This window comes from Leuciscus leuciscus (assembly GCF_965113295.1).
Source record: "Leuciscus leuciscus genome assembly, chromosome: 12".
In the NCBI taxonomy this organism is placed as follows: Eukaryota; Metazoa; Chordata; class Actinopteri; order Cypriniformes; family Leuciscidae; genus Leuciscus; species Leuciscus leuciscus.
The window spans coordinates 11,364,741-11,385,033 of record NC_138736.1 but is presented as its reverse complement, the minus strand read 5'-3'; the positions used below and the strand labels follow the sequence as shown (position 1 = coordinate 11,385,033).

Sequence of the window (20,293 nt, the reverse complement as noted above, 5' to 3'; positions counted from 1 at the left end):
CTAGGTAATGATTCAGACTTATTGACTTTATTAGTGAAATTAGAAAATAAGTAGAGTATCTGGAATCTGTCGTATTAAGTATGTGCCCTGAAATCTTGTTAAGATTTCTGGGTACTGAGAATTGTCAGTCTGGTGACTCAACTTTACATGAACTCTTAATTATAATTTTTTTCGAGCAAAATTAGATTTTAAAATAAGTTACAAATCAAACACAGTCACCGTATATTGTGTGTGTGTGTGTGTGTGTGTGTGTGTGGCCCAGGTAAATCCTTGTCCTTGTGGGGAAATGTTTTGGTCCCCATGAGGAAAACAGCTTATAAATCATACTGATAAGTGATGTTTTTTGAAAATGTAAAAATGCAGAAGGTTTTCTGTGATTAGTGTAGGGGGAATATAATATATAGTTTGTACAGTATAAAGGTCATTATGTCTATGGAAAGTCCTCATAAAACATGAAAACCCAACGTGTGTGTGTGTTACTTTAACAAGCTCATAATGAAAAAGAGCAGTTCTGTCTATGCTAATGGACATGGTGTGATTCTGATAGAGAGCAGACACAGATGTTTTCTGAAAACAGACCCTACCTGGTGTTATATAAGGACAAATAGTCAAATTAGTTTTTGCTCCCAAAAATAAATAATTTTCATCATTATCATTTTCTTACTGGCATGCTATTTACCAAGCCTGTATGACTTTCTTTGTTCATTAAAACACAAAAGAAAATGATTAGCAAAGTTATAAGCTGCTTTATATAAAGCTGGCTTGTCACAATTGGTCACATAATTTCACTGAATGGAAATTAGCAGCATAATCATTCTTCGAAATATCAACTTTTGGGTTCCTCAGGGGAAAAAAAAGTCATACAGGTTTGGGATGAAATGAGGATGAGTAAATGATGACAGAACCTTAATTTTCATCAAACGAACCATCAGACGAACATCAGCTAAATTCAACTCTAACCTTGTTAATTAACATGAGTGCAGGAAATGGTTATCCATATGCAATGCAAACTGCAGAAAACGCAGTTGGAACTAATAATGCTGCTTGGACAAGTGAGGCTTCTGATGTTATATGATGCAGCAATCTCCCATACAGCTTTAATGATTTACTCAACTTACCTTCTGCATTAGGATAAACGCATCATGAGTACTTTACTGTAATCTCACTGTAACACATAAGCTCTCCTCTGACACATGCAGCCACTGTGCCGCTATCACTGAAATATAATCCAGTCAATACAATCTGATATCTGTGGCCTTGAGAATTGCAGACATTTACATCAGACAACTTTCAAGCCTGGTCATACGCCTCTATTTGCTAAAGAATATGTGAATATTTAAAACCATCCAATTAAAATCACCAAGGCAGAAATAGCTAAATAGCACAGAGTTTAAGTTTTTGAGTGTTTATTTGAGTCTATTAAGATGAAGCAGGGCGCTGGCTAGGCTAGAGAAAACTGCAGACTTCAGCACAATGACCTACTTCATTAACAGAACTAGCATGAAAGCACTAGCAAGACTGATGACATAGTATCTTAGCATCAAGTGAAAAGCTGTGGTCCGTTCTATTTTGAGGACTCACAATAGTGTTGATTGATGAAGATGTTGGGTCACAATATACATTACAATATTCATTTTACTGTGCATTTCACATTTGTAATGCTAAAGTCAGGTTTGGAACAACATGATGGTGAGTAAATGATGACAGTATCTTTATTTTTGAGTGGACAATCTTTTTAAAGGCAGGTTTTCAGTGTAAAAAATAATTTTATCCCAGCTCCCATATTTTTGTTTTGTTTTGTTATTTGTTGGGTGAAAAGCGAAAAAGTGTCTGTCAAGAAGGGTTTGGTGTTGTCTCCTTGCTGCTAATATGCTTAATCATGGAGGAAATGGTTGCACCAGGCCACATTACATTCAGACACAATGGCTTTATATTGGGCCCTTTTCTATTCTGCCTGTTACCTGCTAGATGTGAGCTAAAAACACAAAAACACTGTCAAAACCCATTTCAAAATATCTTGAAACAACCATTTTAGTTCAGAAAACAGGTCGACATTGGCAGGGATTCTTGAAAAAGCGTTTGGCGGGTTCTTTCATTTGCAGCTCCAAATAATAAAGGGAATTCTCTTCTCTATGTGGTCTGTGGAACACTGGCCAGTCTGAGAACAAATCCAATTATGAGGTCACTGGTGTATTGGGAATAATTGGAGTATGCTCAAGAGTCTTATTAAAACAAACATTCAAAATGTTACCAATTTTTATTCTCTGTATGAAAGAATTTCTGTCCACTGACACAGATTATCCTGCTGTTCTGTAACTGTCTTTGGCACTGGGCTTGATTGAAGCACTTTTAACAGAAACTTCAAAGGAGGAAGGATGTGCACGCTCCCTACGCTAGTCACAGAATTCAAAGGGATTAGTTGGAGTGCTGCTCGTGGGATAATGAAAAATGGAATATCTTGGGCACCACAGCCTGTCGCAATGGAATTATTAATTACTGCACCCAACCTCTGAAACGAGTTCTAGAGTGCAGCTTCTCACCATGTTTTGTCTTAAACAGGTGGGAAGTTTGAACACAAATAGTATAAACCTGCTGGCATTTTTCAAGAATTTTTGATGACAAAATTGCATCTGGAGAAAGAGGATTTGAAGGCGGCATTATGCACAGATAGAGGAAACCAGCTTTGGTGGTCTGTCAGAATATCCAGAAGTGGAGATTTTACCCTTGTCAAAAATATAAGAACTAAGATGGTTAATAATGATTTTAGTCTATGATTATTTAATGTGACTTATTAGGGGAAGAAGTCATTTAAGATATCTGAATGAATGGACGGCTTTGTTACTGTGTTGTTAAGTTTGAATGCTTAAGCAATCTTCATTAGTTTGTTATATTTAGTGTCTTATCTAGTTCAAATGGAATTGAAAGATTCTGCATATATGTGGAAAATCAAGGTCAAGCAACACTTGATGTGATTTGTATTTTTTTTTTTGTGTTACAAAGGCCTGTGAGAATTGTCTTGCTAAGGAAAGCAGTCTTATTGTGAGCTGATATATCTACATGGGAACCATCAACTGCGGATCTTAATAACTCACTCAGAGTGATAATCAATTTTATGCCCCATTACCCACCATGCTTTGATGCCATCCTACAGTGCATTTGGCACTCTGGAATCACTGCTGATGACAGGGAGTATTTCTACAGTGTGTTTATATGTGTTTATACGTACACTTATAATCTCTGACTCCCATGCAGGCATTCACATTCACATTGAAACAACAGAAATGAAAGCTGTTATATACTGTATTCTAGCATTATTGACTTCACCTTTGATATAAGTTTACACAGTGCACAGTAGTTTTTACAGTGCAAGTTATAGACATGTTTGTGAGTTTATGCATTTTTAGCTTCGATTTAAACTGTTAGTGTCCATTTGCTGCTATAAATTCAAGGCAGCATGCTTGCAAATTAGTTTGCAGCAAAAAAAAAAAAAAGAAAGTCACACACACGCATAGTCACACATCTTATGACTCGTCCTGCATATTGTGTAAGCAGCATCGCAAGTTATTAAAGGAGTATGACGCAAACTCTTTTCAAACCTGTTTTGACTGCTAAAATGAGATTAAAAATGAGGTTGTGTGTGGAAAATCCCACACTGGGTCCTGATGAATGTTGAGTTTGGACCACACACACAGAGTTTCTACTAAACAACAGGCTGACATCACTGCCAGAGAGGATTTCACTCAAAACAAAAGCACACCCATTCTCCTTTCTTCTTCAACTGTAATTCTGTAAGGGACTGAGATGCTTTCTTCCCTCTTTAGAGGTTACTGAAGGCCAGCATGTGGTTCTTCTTGTTCAGAATGTTCAGTTTTCTGATATGATAGGGACAGCGAGACATTTCATCAGTGAACAAGGACACAAAATCTCAAAAACAAACTTTTTTCCTTCAGTGTCAGTATATGCATGAATAGTTTATAGAAGTGATACAAATTAAAGGGGATGTGTGTCATTTCAGTTTATATTTCAGTCTACGAGTGGCTTACGGTGTTCATTCTCAGTTATTACATTTTTGAGTCATTGTATTGTTCATATTGCTTTTTTCCCCAGCTAACAATTTTGTGTTGTAAAAAGTTATGAAAATGTTGCTTATAAAAAGTTCTGGGAACATACAAAATGTCCATCTAAAATAATAGTAATAATAATACTAGTGGCGCGTTTTCAGTGGCGCGTTCAGATGCTATTTTAAGGGCGCATGCTTGGCCATAATGTAGCGTGTGCACAACACGCATACACTTTGCTTCTCTCATCTACACACAGACGCAGCAGTTGCCATTTTTGCAAACCATTCATAATTACAAGGAAAAATATTCCACATGAGGGAAATCATTGTGGTGTTCATGAAGATGTGAAAAAATAGGCATAAATCTAGCTTACACATTTACCAAAATTATTATACGCCTGATTAACCGAAGCTAATTTGGGTGGGTTTCTCCAATCCCCATACAATGTCACTTCTCTGTCTTTTACGGCCCTGACGAGAACGTCGGTCTCCTTGGCTATGAACCGGTCCTGGCGTGCACCTGGCAAATCCGCCGTTATAATAGCAGTCCGCCATGGAACAAACGCACATGCTCTTAAAGGGAATGTGAGATGATGCTCTGATTGGTTTATTTCACGTTACACCCAAACCACACCTATGAGTAATGAAGCTACTTCAGACCAACCCATTTTAGAATTGAGTCGGGCGCAAGAGTCATTTATCCCGCCGGTATAATAGCAACAGCGCCCGAGATCCGCTCACAAAGTTACTTGCGTTTCGCATTTGATACTTGCATTTCAGATCGTTAAAATAGGGCTCATAATTTCAATAGTCCACTTTAGACATTGTAGACGTTCTGTCATGAAACTCTAGATGGCGCAGGCTGATAGGTCCTTAACTCAATCCACTTGTAATCACATCATTCTCTATAGGGCAAAGTTGATTGGTTCCTGTTGTATCAGTAGCCAATGAGCCCGCTGCTCAACCTTCAAATACTTGGTCATCATGTACTGTAGCAGTTGCAGCAAGCTTTCAGAAACCCTCCACCTTCCCCAGCTCCACCTGCATAGATCTGCTACGGATAATTTGCGTATGCTATATTGTACAGCAGCAGCATGTTTTACTTGCTCACAGCAGCATTTTGTGTATGTATTGGCAGTATAGCAAGTCCCGTATTTGCTACAACAGCAGCAGCAATAACCAACAGCAGTAGCAGAATAGTAGATCTATTCCACCAAGACCAAACATATCAACATTGTCATATCCATTACCATACCAAACACTCCGAGAGTTGACTTGCATGTCAACTACCATTCATCAGAGTATTAGTAAACTGTCTGCTTAATAATATTTTGTTTGTATCTTTGAGAGAACCTTTAAAGAAAGTTCTGAAAACATTCCCTGTTAGCTGGGCTTCAATATGATAAATCGATAGATGTAATATGAGTATCAACTAAACAAACAGAATAGCAAAGTATTCGTCCAAATACAAATATTTGCACATTTGAACAAATTATTTCTTCTCTAATTTTCCGTTGCTGCACAGTAGCACTGACAGGAGTATTATCACAAGAAACGTCTATAACTCAGCCCTTCTTTTCAACTCATGCTTCCTCTTTTGGACCCTCCCCCATTCCCACTTGAACTGCAGCCTGGTTCACTGGGTTAACCGATCTGTCAGAGTTATGTCCAGTGTTAATCATCATTCACGTGACCATGGAGAGAGATCTAACATATTGGATTTCTCACCATGAGACCTGCTTCCCCAGCGCATGACTTGATTCCTGCAGCTCAGGCACTGATGGGATGAGGAGGACTCATTCTCCATAATCCAACATCCATCTATCAATCTCTACCATCACTAATGGCTCAAGGACCTTGTGAGTTTTCTTGTACTCAACGGTTGAACAGTTTGTTGCGCACAAGGTGGAGCTCAGCTACAAGAACACTAATTTTTCTCTAAATATTTAAACTGATACAGATCGTTGAACACACATACGGAACACCGCCAACCCCTCTGTTGTGCATTCTGCCCAGTCATGCACGAGGAGAGAGACTGGTATGCTGGAATGCATTCAGATTCAGCTCTTCTGAATAAACGGCTCGATGAATGAGTAAAGCTATGCATGAAGACAATCCAAGGAAGAGTGTTTATGTGGCATTCAAACATACATTTTTACATGTGCTTTAAATTAAGTCATATATAACATTTTGTAATCACATTCATTAATGTTCATCAGTTTTACTCATTATAAGTAACATTAGGGGAAGCTGTGGCCTAATGGTTAGAGTCAGACTGGTTACCCGAAGGTTGCGGGTTCAATGCATACTGGCAGGAAACAACTGAATTGCCCTTGAGCAAGACACCTAACCCTGAATCGCTCCCCAGGCGCCACAGTGAATGGCTGCCCACTTCTCTGGGTGTGTGTGTTCATTAGTCACTGCTCCTAATGTGTGTGCACTAACTTGGATGGGTTAAATGCATAGGACAAATTCTGAGTATGGGTTGCCATACTTGGCCTTCATGTCACTTCACTTCATTATATTGAGTACTAATACAATGTTGTGAATTCTTTATGCTTTACCTATTGTCCATGTTTAAGGCATTGTTACAATGGGACTTACACATTCTGACTAGCAACTTATACGTGAATATTATTTGTGCATTTTTGTCATTTTGTGCAGTTTCAGTTGTAATACATTTATGTTATATATTAATCTCATGATTTAGGCTTACATGGTGCATTTGGGTGAGTTAATTAACCTGCTAGCAAACACTTTGGTTTACTGGTTTTCATTCAGTCTTCATACAGGACAATTCTCGACAATATTGATCATATTTTTTCTAGATCATTGTCTACAGTATTTGTTTTCATTAAAATAATTTAATTTATCACCATGATGGGCATCATCTTCTTTGTTTTCTTTGTTATCTTTGAGATAAAAAAGCCTTTGTTAACAAACATTATCTTCAGTGTTTTTTATTGGCAAAAATGGTTATGGCAAACAAAATGGTTATGAAAATTTTTGAAGTATGGACCCTTCTGAAGCAGAAGTTGGGCAAACTTCTATAGTGGTAAAGTTCTAAAGTGGTAAAAAATGTCTATTCCCATTTCCTCCAATAGCCAAAGAAAAAGAAAAATCCATGATAGTGTTTCCACGACTTTCCAAAAGAGCAAAAATATAGATGTATAGAGATAGGCTATAGAGATTGATTACAGCAGTCACATGAGAGAGAGATGCCAACATTTCCATCAGATTTCCATAGATCTGTGATGTTGATAACTGTGGAAACGCATCATCAAAGTATGTGAAAAGGGTCCATTGAAGTATTTTTTCATAACACGCTGAGAAAGGGGACATCTTATTTGGACTTAGTAGGCAGGAAGCACACACAAATGACATTATTGCTAATAGGCTAATTTCCTCATTCCATTTTCTCTACTCAGATATTTTGATGTAGGAGTCTTTGCGTCACATGAAAAGTGAAGTGCCATACAAAGCAAGCAAGGTTGGTGAAATGTTCCACTTGAGGACAGGAATCTCGTTTTTTTATTAAGGCACAACCGAGACAAGGATGAAAGGGATGTTTTTGACAGGAGATTTGTTCATATCTGTAAACAGCAGCTCTTTTCAATGTGCACTTTTGATTTCATTTTCTGTTCTGTGTCTCAGCGCTGTGGCATTCCCCTGTAATTTTAAATGACAGAGAACTGACTGTCTGCCGTAAAAACACTCAAAGTCACAGAACCGAGCTGATGCACATTAGTACGCACAGGAAAATGACAGGTTGCGCACAACAGAAAGTCTGAACGCTTAATAATAGAGACGTGATTGCAAGGAATTTGAGGAAAACAAGCCATGATGGAAGTATGAAAGGTTTACAGCATTTTCCATTTCAGTAACACTCCCAAACCTTCCCAGCCATTGAACCAACAAACTGGAGCACAGGAAGAGACACCTGGATCTCTTTCCCACCCATTCTGACAAAAGCACAACATTTCCCACACTAATAGAGGTAACTTTTTATTTTTTCTGATGTTACATGATGTACTTACTATAGTAATTACAGCAAATAATGCATAATTACAAGTAACTAACCCTAATCCAAACCCAATCACTAACCCTAACGTACATGTAGTTAATTAATATTTCTCAATACTTATTTGTGTAATTACACTTTAACAACGTCACCTTAAAATATAGTGTAGCCGTAACAGAAAGCTACCAAAAAGTAGAGTGGCATTACCATGGTTTGTTGGAAATGTGTAGACACTAGAAATTAATAATTGATTTTTTATTTATTTAGTTAATTTTTTTATATATTTTTTAATAATGCTATTTATAATATTATTATTCATTTTAAGAGATTGATAGATGCCCAATATGCAGGTAGGCCTACTACTATTTTATTTTTATAAATTTTTTTACATGGTATGATGATACTTCCATGGTTTGCTAAACATGCACCAAGATGAAGGGAATATTTTGAAGTATACTTTTAAGTACCATGTATATAGCAATCATTCCGTACTATATCAAAGTACCATGCTATTACCATCTGATACCTTTATGGTGCCATCGCAGTAGTATCTCACATTAGTAATAGATCAGTGTCAATTTTTCAGGGACAGATTATTACATTTTTACTTTGATCCCCCAATCTTAAATTTGTCGTTTAGCATATGCAGTATATACAGTATACATACACATATACTGAAATAAATGTACAGACAAATTTGGTATACATACCGCATTAAATAAGCTTACTCATCAAATACAATCTAAATAGATAAAGCACTACCAGACAACTTAGTCTGAGTATCTCAGCTGGGTAAAACACTTTATCAATTGCAGTATACAGCTTTTCCTACCTGTTTTGTATTTATCCACATGTCTAAAGTGCCAGATTGACTTGACTCTGCTAGTGTGGTGACTGCTGGTAAGATTGGCCTGGGTTTTCTTCTTGCTGTTGGAGTTCCCCATGGCATTGATCTCAGACCCCACCAGCTCTACAGTCCCCAAACCCCCCGGAGTTCCACATATGCTTCCTTGCTCTCTCCCTCCTTCTCCCAATGCCTGTATATTCCTCTTCCCGCTTAGCGCTCCAGCTGCCGCATCAGGGACAGATATGTCCCACTCTCTGCTGTGCTTGTGATCCCGTGTGTGTGTGCAGAGGGTGTGTGTACGAGACCCTCCCTCCTCGCCTCTGTTTTTCAGACCACACCGCTTTCAGCGATGATCAGTCACAGCTCACTCCAGCCACTTGGAATGTGAGAAAGGAGGGATATGTGCTTGCTTCAGCCACTCATGCTTGTATACACACCCAAACACACATTAAAGGACTCACACATTTGTAACGGATGCAGTTTAACTATCAGGATTCACATTTTTGAGTATATCCTCTATTGACTCTCGCTCTTTCCTCTTTCTGTTTTATAGATCTCACCTTAGGCAGTTCATACCTCTTTTTGCACAGATGGCTGCTTTTATTTCCTTTGCCTCCATCCAATAAAACCCACTGACTCCATCCAAGAAATGTTTTCCTAATCCGTTGGTGGGTGAATCTTATGAAAGATGTTAAGAATTGTCCGCAGAAAAATTTAAAAAAATGTTTTGCTGAAAGGAAATTACGCTTATTTTTACGATAATTTTGATTGTTGGTATTGTGCCATTATTTTAATGACAAAGTAGCACATTTCCACCATGCTCTCAGCAGCCAAAATAAAATATTTGAAATGGGATACTTTTGTATTTAGCATATTGTTTTGTATTTATTTGTCTTCTGTATATAGTGAGGAGATTTAGCTGTTTAAATAGTATTTCACCTTTAGGCCTATTCGCTCTTTGGTAGTATTTATTATACTGCCTTTAACTTATTATAATATTATTATTATTTAATTTAATATAATTACTGTTATTTATTTATTTATTGCACTGCGGGAATGGCAATTTGTATAGAATGTGCTGCTGAACTGTAAAAAAAAGAGACATAATAAAAACATTTTGTGTACATTTTTAATCAATACATTTTTTGTTGTTGTTGTTGATTTTTTAGTAAAACTTGTCCTGGATTCATCCACCCACCGCCCCCACGGTTCTATATTGAAAAGACATTACTTAGAGATCTTATATTCCACATTTGTGGACACATACAGATTATATCTTTACCGCTGTACGCACGTAATTCAAATTTACACCAGACAAAAACAACTTCTGATTCAACTGCTGCACTGTGCGAGCCTCAAACCTCATCCCATTTCAACCATGGATATGCCAAGAACCCTGCATATTTGATCTATTATTCTGTCTTCCACCAGCATCCCTTTCTCTGTCCTATTTCTGGTGCAGTCCTCGTGTCACACTCTTCTTGTGTTTCCAACTTTCTCTCCCCCAGCTTACTGTCTTTCACTCTGTCTTTTTTTGTTTCTCTCCTACCAGGTAACCTAATATTTAATTCGACTCTATACCAAGAAGTGCATTAACGGTGGACAAGATAAGGCCTGTTTCTACTGCTCTAATTCTAACTGTACATTTCAAAATAAATGTTTAGAAGGAAATGTACAATTAACACATTATGTTTCATGAGGTTTGCTTTGCTATAACAAAATATGGACTTGAAGACAGAATTATTATAGTTAATGAAAACAAACGAACGAAAAACAAACAAACGATTACTCACCTGGGCTGCGTTACATGTTCACTTTTTGTGTTTCTTGGTTTTGTTATATGGACTTTTATTTAAAGTGTTCTTCTTGTTTCAGTGCTTCTCTTTTCCTGTTTAGTTCCTGTTTGCATTTGTTTCCTTAGTTTCTCTTGTTAGTCACCATAGTGTTTAATCTGTATATTACCTGTCTTTTCTAGTCACTTGTTATCCTGATGTTTATACCCCTGTGTTTCAGTCCTTGTTTCTCAGTCATTGTCTTTACATATCATGTAAAGCTGTTGCATTTTCTGTTTAGGTTATACTCCTCCCTGTTTGGATAATTTTTTTGTTCATGTGGATTATTCAAAAAACTCTGAAAAAAATGATTCGTTGAATTTAATAAAAAAATGTATGGTAAGTGGTTGCACACAATTGATTTTAGCTACATTTAAACAAATGCATTAAGTTGAACTTAATCAATTTCAACTTAATGCATTTGTTTAAATGTACCTAAAATCAATTGTGTGCAACCACTTACCATAAAAAATGTGATTAAATTCAACGAATATTTTTTTTCAGTGAAGATATTGCTGTGAATAGATCGCCGCCTTTCCTCGTCCCTGTGTCAACGTAACAGGCTGGGCTTGCTCGTTTGATTTTTAATAACAAATAAACAAAAGTGCCCTATTAAGGACTCCTATTAACGCCTCTGCACCTTAAACTCGATTTTTATATACATGGGGCGAGAGGTGTCAGTGAATAGTTGGGGAAAAAACGTAACTTGCATTACTTATTTGAAAATGTAACTTTTATATTTATAACTATAAAAATACAACTTTTGATATTTTGTTGTAAATATAAAAGTAATGCGTAACTTTACTCGTTACTTGAAAAATTACGTAACTTACGCTACTTGTAATTCAGCTGAAACTTTCATTTATTTGTTATCGCCAACACTGGAATCAATGATACTAAAATAACACTGCTTGAAGATAAAGAACAAACATAAAGTATACAAATACGGTTATGGTGACTTTTAGTGCAAGGAAATTTTGTTTTCCCTGTTAATTCTTTGGTAATTAAGATTATTTATTTATTTATTTTATTTTATGATGTAGCCCTATGTTGAAATGCAAAATATTTTGCATTTGTTTGTGACAAAGCTGTAACTTAAGCTAAGCTTATACAGGGCTTTCTTTTCTGCACTACGTAATGATCTGGAAGAAAAGGAATGCCCAATGGAGATTTTAGGAGGGGAACACAGTGCCTCTAGAATGTTCTTGACCTTTTCCAGGTAACACTTGGGCCTCCCCTTCCCTTTTTTCCTCCCCTCCATCCTCCTCTCAATGTAATCAAGAGTCCTGGCTTTACAAATACCAAAAGCTTTACAAATCATTGTTAATCAAAAACAGACAGAAAACACAGGAGGCCCCAGCAAAAGCAGATGCATACATAATGGAATCCTGGGAATTACGTTATCCTCTTGTAACTTGGCCGGGGAAACACTTGAATCATGCAGAAGAAAAGGGTTGTAACAAAAACTATGACGACTATTTCAATCTGAGTTCCATCGTCTACCTCATACCAGACTCATGGTTTATGCATTGCATTTCAAACTGAGCTTTGCATACATTTCTCTCCACTTTGAAACATTATCAATATTACATCATCTGCTATTCACACAAACAACTGAAGCAAAGATGCCACCACAACTGGTTCAGCCGAACAATCATCATTCCACATAGAAGATCCCCATATATCAACACAAAGTTATTCAACATCACTCTTATGATGTCTGGCCAAAGACCAGCTCCAGGATTAAAAACATATTCCGTACCAGATTTGACTAAGACAAGTAGGCCTACATTATACATCAGTTATACAGACACTTAGACGTAGTAATCTGAATACCGCAAGAAGCTTTCAGAGGGCATCATCACAGACTAATGGATAGTAATGCCTTATAAATCAATGCCGCCCTTATTCGGCTCCGCATTAGGCTCTTTGTATAGACTCCATCGTTCTTCCCATGCGACCCAGCTCATCTGAATTCTGTTGATTCTTCCCTCTCTACCTGTGAATGTGCTCTGGGACACGTTATGATATTTCTGAGGCTTGTGATCTGAAGAGAGGAATTTCAACTGACAGTCAGAAATATAATGCCCTGAAGGTGTAGTGATATTAGCTTCCCACCTGCCGCCTGCTTCGTTCATCATTGCTCGAAGTGACAAAAGTGTGTCAGTGTTTTCATGCCATACGTCGGTTCTTCTTAAGAGAAACTTTCTCTCAGCTAGAAACTTGCTTTTCTCTGTTTCCTGTTTTTCACACTGTGATTGTTAATATACAAGATTACTGAATGAACTGCTTTATTTAGACATTTGGCATAGTATACCAAAAACGAGGCTGTATTAAAATACATATTAGAACTTGATATTTTGGTAATACTTTACAATTAGGTTCAATTTCCATTAGGTTTAACATTACATTATTAACCTGAACTGACAATGAAAAACACTTCTAAAGCATTTATTAAAGGTATTCAACATTAACTAATAAATTATTAAAACTAAATGTTGAATCTGTTATGATTTTTTAATGGACCTGAGCTAATATGAATAAACACTGAACAGTTGTTTGTTTATTAACTAACCTTAACAAAGATTAATACATATTTTAACTGCTCACTGATGTTGGTTAATGCATTAACCAATGTTAACTAATGTGACCTTATTGTAATTCATGAATAAAGTCTGATTTATACTGAGTGAGAAAATATTAAGTGTGATGTTTCTAATTGGCTTTAATATTGTAAGTATAAGCCTATAAAGAAATATTAAAATGTGATCTGGAAAATGTTTACTTATTTCTAACTTCATTGCATTTCAAATTATAGATCATTCTAAAGCAGTTTTATAACTTTTATTCATTTCTTAATAGTTGACAGTCCTAAAAATACATTTTGTTTTGTTTTACGCCCCCTTGTGGCCCTGTGAAACAAAATACTGGTCCGCCAGCTACTGTGTGTGTCACTGCACACAGTGCACAGCACCCACAGAATAACAATAATGTATTGTTTACATGTCGGGACCTATGTCTTTTAGCAGAACAATGACATTTTTTTCAGATCTTGCCAACAGGTATTATTCATTAATATCTGAATGCTGTGATTGACCAGTCAGCATCAAGTAATCCACACAGCCCTTTAGCCTTGAGTGTATGTATTCACATTTTAGCATGACTTCTAATACCTTAAATTTACCACCAGCCGTAAAGACTATTCAAATTAGTTAGCAGTGTTCATGGCTCCTGTTGTCAAGGTGAACTTTCTTTTTCGTGCACCTCTAGAAATGTAACCCCCATCTGTGCATGACTAAGCATGGGTATATGTGTGAGATCCCTTTCATATGCTTGTGTCAATTGCTTCCAGGCAGAAGCTGATAGGATTTTAAATATGTACTTTGTATGAAATACTCCTAAGCCTGATGTTACAGATTAAAGTAGAGCATTGCACAAATATGGTGACCAGACATCTCGGTTCAAGGCCCGTTCATACAAAGAACGATAACTATACAGATAACTATAAAGATAACATTTATTATAAGAGAGAGCCACAGTTATGTCATTTTCCACTTTAAATGCTTGAGCTTGTTAATGTTGTGTGGATTCTGTTTGTCTGTCAATGTTTTAATCGTTCATTAGCTAAAAAAAAAAAAAAAAAGGTTCTGAAAGTGATTCTAGATATATAATTCCACCATGGCGTTATTGTTATAGTTGTGGTGTTGACATGCCTATTCTCATGGAATTAGAACGATTAATAAAATGTTATAGTTATTGTTATAGTTATCACCCTTGGTCTGAACGGGCCTTTAGCTGGGACGGTCCCATTTTCACAAGGTGTGTCATGGTGTCTCGCTGTCAATTTCCCATTTTGGACAGGTAAATCGGACAATGCAAATCACATAGACACACTGTAAAATGTGGAATTCTATACTATTCGTTAAGTTGAGCTATTATGCATATTTTATGCTAAAATGATTTGATGAAATATGTGCTGAAGTGAAAGTCTCATTATTATACAAACATATTAACTGTAAAAACCTGTACTGCCAAATGCAATTGCCAATTTAACTGCGAAAAAGCTAAAAGTGATGAAATGTATATGTATATAACCATATAGTAACCATAGCATACTGTATATACTCACAAATCTTAAGTGGTAGATAACATTTAAAGATGTGACTCAAAGATATTACTATAATGATTCAAATGTACCCAAATGATCTTAAAAAATTTGTAATGGGCATTTTGTTTAGCATTGCTGGTTCATGCATCAAACCTGCTGTCCTTGCTATTCTTTTTGGCGGCAAAAAGCAAAACATAGTGAGAACATTTTGCTAAAGTTAACAGTTTTCTCTTGCACAAATCTGCAATTGTTCTGGATTTGCTGGAATATTGCCATCCTGGAATGAGGGGTGAAATCCAAGCGGCACCAAGCTGAATTCCATCCACCTGAATTCCAACAGATCCAACACTTGGCAGACACACGAACAGTTTATTTGGTGCCAGCCTACAAACGTAATTCACCTGCTCTCAGAAGGAACTGCTTGTCCTTTTCAGACTATTGTTTTAACATTGCTTCCTCTATTTTTAACTGTTCAAGGACATTGGTCTTTATAAAGGAAGGAAAAGCAAATCTTAGAAGTTGCACAGCCTGGATATTCATAGTGTGTGTGTGTTCTTTGTTCCCTGCCTTCATTCCTAGCATGCCTGCTCACAGTGCCAGAGTTATGAAGAGGCTAGAGGAGGTAGAAGAGACTCAAGGTCAAGGTGAGATGATGAGTCATGAGCCATTATAAGAACTGAAAAGAGATTCATCTCTGCGTCAACCAAGTGGAAGGAGACCAAGTAAAACACAAGGTATGGGAGAGCTGTCAATGGAGAGCTAATCGTGGGAGAGAGCAAAGTGTTGTGCTTAAAGGTCTCATGACATGAAAATTTCACTTTATGAGGTTTTTTAACCTTAATATTAGAGCCTCTGAAGAACCAGTGGGTTATGTGAATTTCTGATGTGTAATTGTTCAAGTTCAGACAGATAATCTTTCTCTTAAAATCGTTCAATACTGTTTATGCATCAGTAAATCAAGCCAGTGACTAAAATATCAACTTCACATCGTTTCTCTTGGTAGGATGAAAATAATCTTATTTAAACTGTGATTAAAATATATACAGAAAGTGATCAAAGAACAATCCCTTTCCAATCGCCCAAGCTGTCAATCACACAGCACAAGTTTATCTGGACACTTGCCAAAACTCGTTATGAAATCAATGACGCTGTTACGCTGCACAACGAAGCTCTTACTGTACTTACCTCATGTTTGCATTGGTGAAATCATTAGTGAGAGTGCAGAAACTGCGTTGCAATGCTAAGATCTTCATTCACACGATCAACAAGCTGTCATCTGCTCAATGCTCATCACTGCAACCTTTTATGTGATGGGAATAGATCTAAATACTTAAAAAACTTCTCACGATTCGTTAATCTCGATAGCTATAATAGTAAAAACGTATAATAGCTGTAATAGTAAAAGTATTCGAGAGAGTTCCACATGTAATGCTAGCTATTTCATATGCAAGCATGTCAGCCAATCACAGTAGTGGGCATTTACACTGAAGTCTCACAGCAGACACGCCCCTTCAAACAGTGTTCAAATCAGAGGCTAAAATCAGGCTAGGAAAAATGCCTTTTATTTCTAAATTATTACAATTTTTTATCTTAAAAACATACAAACATTATAAGGGCACCCCAGGAAACATTATAAAATAATACAATTATCCATGTCATGGGACCTTTAACAAAAAATGCTGACTTAATTCTTTCACAGCTTTTTGACATGTCAAAAAGGATACTTCCTTAATGCTTCTGAAATCCAGCATGGTTAGCAGTTATTTTAACTTTCGCAAGGGTATGAACAAATTCCATAATTTTTTTAGGAGATCTTTGGCTATAGAATCAAGCAAGTCACAGAATCAAAAAATAACATGCAATCAAAATGTATCCTATTTACTTTTTTAATACACTTTCTCTGCGTTATTTAGCATGAATCTTTAGTGCACATTGTTCCAAATGACAAAAAAAGATTCTTGGTAATATTTCATTAAGTATAACAAATTGTTCTACCTCTGAAATAACTTTCCTTTATTGTTATGCAATTGTACAGCAATGCAGATTAAAGGCCTGTTCACACCAATACAAATGTTCCATATTAAAATTAAATTTGTCTGTTCAGACCAATATTAGCCTGGTTAAAACCAGACCATTCTCAGTAGTAACTGAGTTATGGTCTGGCAAAGCTTCATTAATAACTCATTTCCAAAGGGGCGTCACCAACGGACGTCGCTCAAATGCCTCTGGGTGCAATTGGATAGACCTAAAACCAATCAGAGCGATCGTCATCGTGTAAAGCCATATGCTGTGTCCCAATTCGCCTAAGTTACACTACGCCATAAAAGTATGTATGTACTCTTTTTGTGAAGAAAAGGTATTTACTTTTGAATGTGTAGCAAAAAAGTAGGCAAGCTTTGGGACATACTACTTCGTCATCTTTATCGGACGGATCTGTCGCGTGCATCCTGTCACGTAAACTGCCCTGTCAATCATCTTGTCACAGTTAAAATCCTCTATTAAATCTAATTTAATTTCCTACCGTTTCGGAGAGAAATGTAGTAGCACGTTCATCTACCAGTGGGTCTTTCATGGAGACTGTCCTCATGTGTTTGCAATTTGAATATAATAATGCATTTAAAAGTTGAACGGATGTCGCTCAAATGCCTCTGGATAGACCTAAAACCAATCAGAGCGATCGTCATCGTGTAAAGCCCGCCTCAACGTTTCTGATTGGCGCCGCGATTTCAACGGATTAGAAATGGGCTTGAATGAGCTCTTTGCCAGACTACTTGCAGAGCAAATCTAAATTTGCCGGAAGATGTCTGGGTTTTCCCAGGCTAGACCAATATGGAAAACAATGGAAATTCACTCTCTGACAGTAGGTGGAGTTTATAGCAAAGCAGAAATACAGTTGTTACACTGGTTACTTCGGTACACAAAGTGTATCTTTCTGTTTCTAACTCGGTAGTCATGGAGAGTCAAACAGAATTTACATGTTTTCAGTCGTTCAGATTTTTTTATTTGCTATGGTGTTTATCAAATAACACAAAATACAAGAGTACAGTGACAAAAGAGCCAGTTCTAGATTCTTCCTCTGCTATTCATAGTCGCTTAGCAAAATAGTCTGTTCAGGAACCCCACCAAGTCTTTGACAAGAACAGTCCTCCGTAGGCTAGACCATCCCATTTAACAACACAGTCCGACATTTGATTTTTGAGTCCTTCGAAAGATGCAGCCTTTGAATTGAGATATAGCCTTAGTGTTAACCGGACTTAATGCCACGATTTCTCTCCTGTCATACAGCGGCGCACAAGGTGGCGGAAATGCACCTTTATGTTGGTATGCCAATTGCCATTAAAACATCAGCAGAAGTACATTTCTGATTTCTGGCTGTATTTTGAACTTAATGTAATATTTGTTGATACTTTTGGGCGCTTTATTAAGCCCTAAATTCACAATGTATTGTCACTGTATTGAATTCACCCAACCGGATATTAGTTATCTCCTGTTGTGTTGACATAATTTTCATTTTTGGGTGAACTATCCCTTTGAAGCCAAAGGTAATAAAGGTTGGAGCTCAATTACATTGATGAATATGAAGACCCAAAAAATTAAATCAAGTGTCGCCCACATTACGGAAGTAAAATTACTTGCAGGTGCTGTATCTTATTGACTTCAACTAGTATGTACTGCTGTGCAGAGAATACATTTATTGACATAGCAATTGGATTATTCCATCTCCAATGGTATTCACAGAACTAAACAAAGAGATATGGAGGTCAAAAGGTAATGGGCCGTCTGCCATGACAACAGGAAATGTCCCCATACTGTTATCTGGCTTCACAGCAGCAACGTGTGGGTGTGTCAGCACCCCTTGTTGAGGTTGTGTGTGTTTGTCGGACAGTTGGGTGTAACCATCACGACCCAGACTAAGGTCAGATAACTTGTTCATGACCTTGGCAGCTTCTTTTAGACTTACCTCATTCCTGTACTTTCTCTCTAGAGCCATAAACTCCCATTTCATCTATTAATGCTGTCTGAGTGTCCTTGTTTCACCACACCAACATTACGGCCACAACTGAAATAAAACAGTCCAGCTAAGAGGTTCAGCTCTCAGATATTCTTTTGAAGCTATGTAAAATCTTATTGCAAAGGGAAAAGCGACTTTTTATCCCACGATTTACCCTGCTTATCTTGACTTTAAAAGAGGTGTGTGAGAAGTGTGCCTTAGTCCCCCCGACAGGTTTGTGGTAATAAGAATAAGACTTAATGCTTTCTTATGTAAATGGAAACGCAGTGAGTGGCTGTTCATAAGCTATCAGTGAGCTGTCTGGTTGTTTTCATACAAAGGCTGGCAGAGAGTTAGAGAGCTTTTGTTGGAGTAAACGGTGAAACAAATATGTCAACAGGTGTATCGATTACTGTGAGTTACATAATGAAAACCACAAACATTGAGACACATGAGATGACTTGGCTGATTGGGACTCGTAGACAAAAGAGGTACAGAAAATGTATAAGAAATATGGAAAGTTAACGAAAATGATGTATCTGTATTTTTCCACAAAAATATTAAGCAGCACAACTGTTTTCAAAATTGATTAATAAGAAATGTTTCTTGAGCAGCAAATCAGCATATTAGAATGATTTCTAAAGGATCATGTGACACTGAAGACTGGAGTGATGATGCTGAAAATTCAGCTTTGCCATCACAGGAATAAATTACTTTTTAAAATATATTCAAATAGAAAAGTTATTTTAAGTTATAGTTAAGTTATAACTTTTTACTGTATTTTGATCAAATGAATGCAGCCTTGGTGAGCAAGAGACTTCATTCAAAAACATAAAAAAAACGTACAGACAGCAAACTTTTGAACAGTAATCAACATACAGTAAATGTATCTGTGCATCTTATGTTTGCTAAAAAAAAGTGCACAGATAAAAATAATGACAAGTTTATTATTCAGGCTACAATTTTCTGTTCCTCTTCAGTCGGTCAGTTGACGCCACGTCGAGACCGACAACTAGGAATCTCGCTAGAGAGGCCAACCGACTTCGAGTGAAACTAAACGAGCCAATGCACATTGGCGTGCAATCATTTGCATCAGCTGTTCAGCCATGCAACGTTGGTTCTCAGCAACCCACCCCAGTACCTTTCTTCCCGGAGATGCATGAGGAGCTCACGGGGACGTGGACGGTACCTTTTACTGCCAGCAAACTGTCCCGGTGGCTCCTCCTCTCTCACCACCCTTGATGGCGGGCCGGCTAAGGGGTACACACGTATCCTGCCAGTGGAGCGGGCCGTTGCTGTGCAGCTGTGCCCTAACTCCACTTGGCGCGGAGAACCGTGTCTCCCTTCCCGGGCCTGTAAGTACTCGTTGGACATAACCAGCAAGGCCTGTGGGGAAGCCGCCTCTGCCATACACGCCATGGCGTTGTTGCAGGT

General features: G+C 37.3%; 1 protein-coding gene and 1 long non-coding RNA gene across 8 annotated transcripts in view; one reads left to right on the top strand and one right to left on the bottom strand.

Annotated features, from left to right (window-relative positions):
- Positions 1–20,293, bottom strand: part of nhsl3 (NHS like 3) — a 49,626-nt gene that overhangs the window by 19,339 nt on the left and 9,994 nt on the right. Inside the window, exon 1 of one of the 7 annotated variants that reach the window (XM_082186910.1) lies at positions 8,914–11,744. The exons of 5 other annotated variants lie outside the window; for them this stretch is intronic. In XM_082186910.1, coding sequence (XP_082043036.1) covers positions 8,914–9,025 — 112 coding nt within the window. In that variant the 5' untranslated portion in view covers positions 9,026–11,744. Of the gene's footprint in view, positions 1–8,913; positions 11,745–20,293 lie in introns of those variants that run through there. One more of the 7 variants, XM_082186909.1, reaches the window with a different exon arrangement.
- The window catches only part of LOC309511679, a 28,116-nt gene continuing 21,797 nt past the window's right edge, over positions 13,975–20,293 (top strand). Inside the window, exon 1 of the long non-coding RNA XR_014210751.1 lies at positions 13,975–15,602. This is a non-coding gene — a long non-coding RNA (uncharacterized lncRNA). The remainder of the gene's footprint in view (positions 15,603–20,293) is intronic.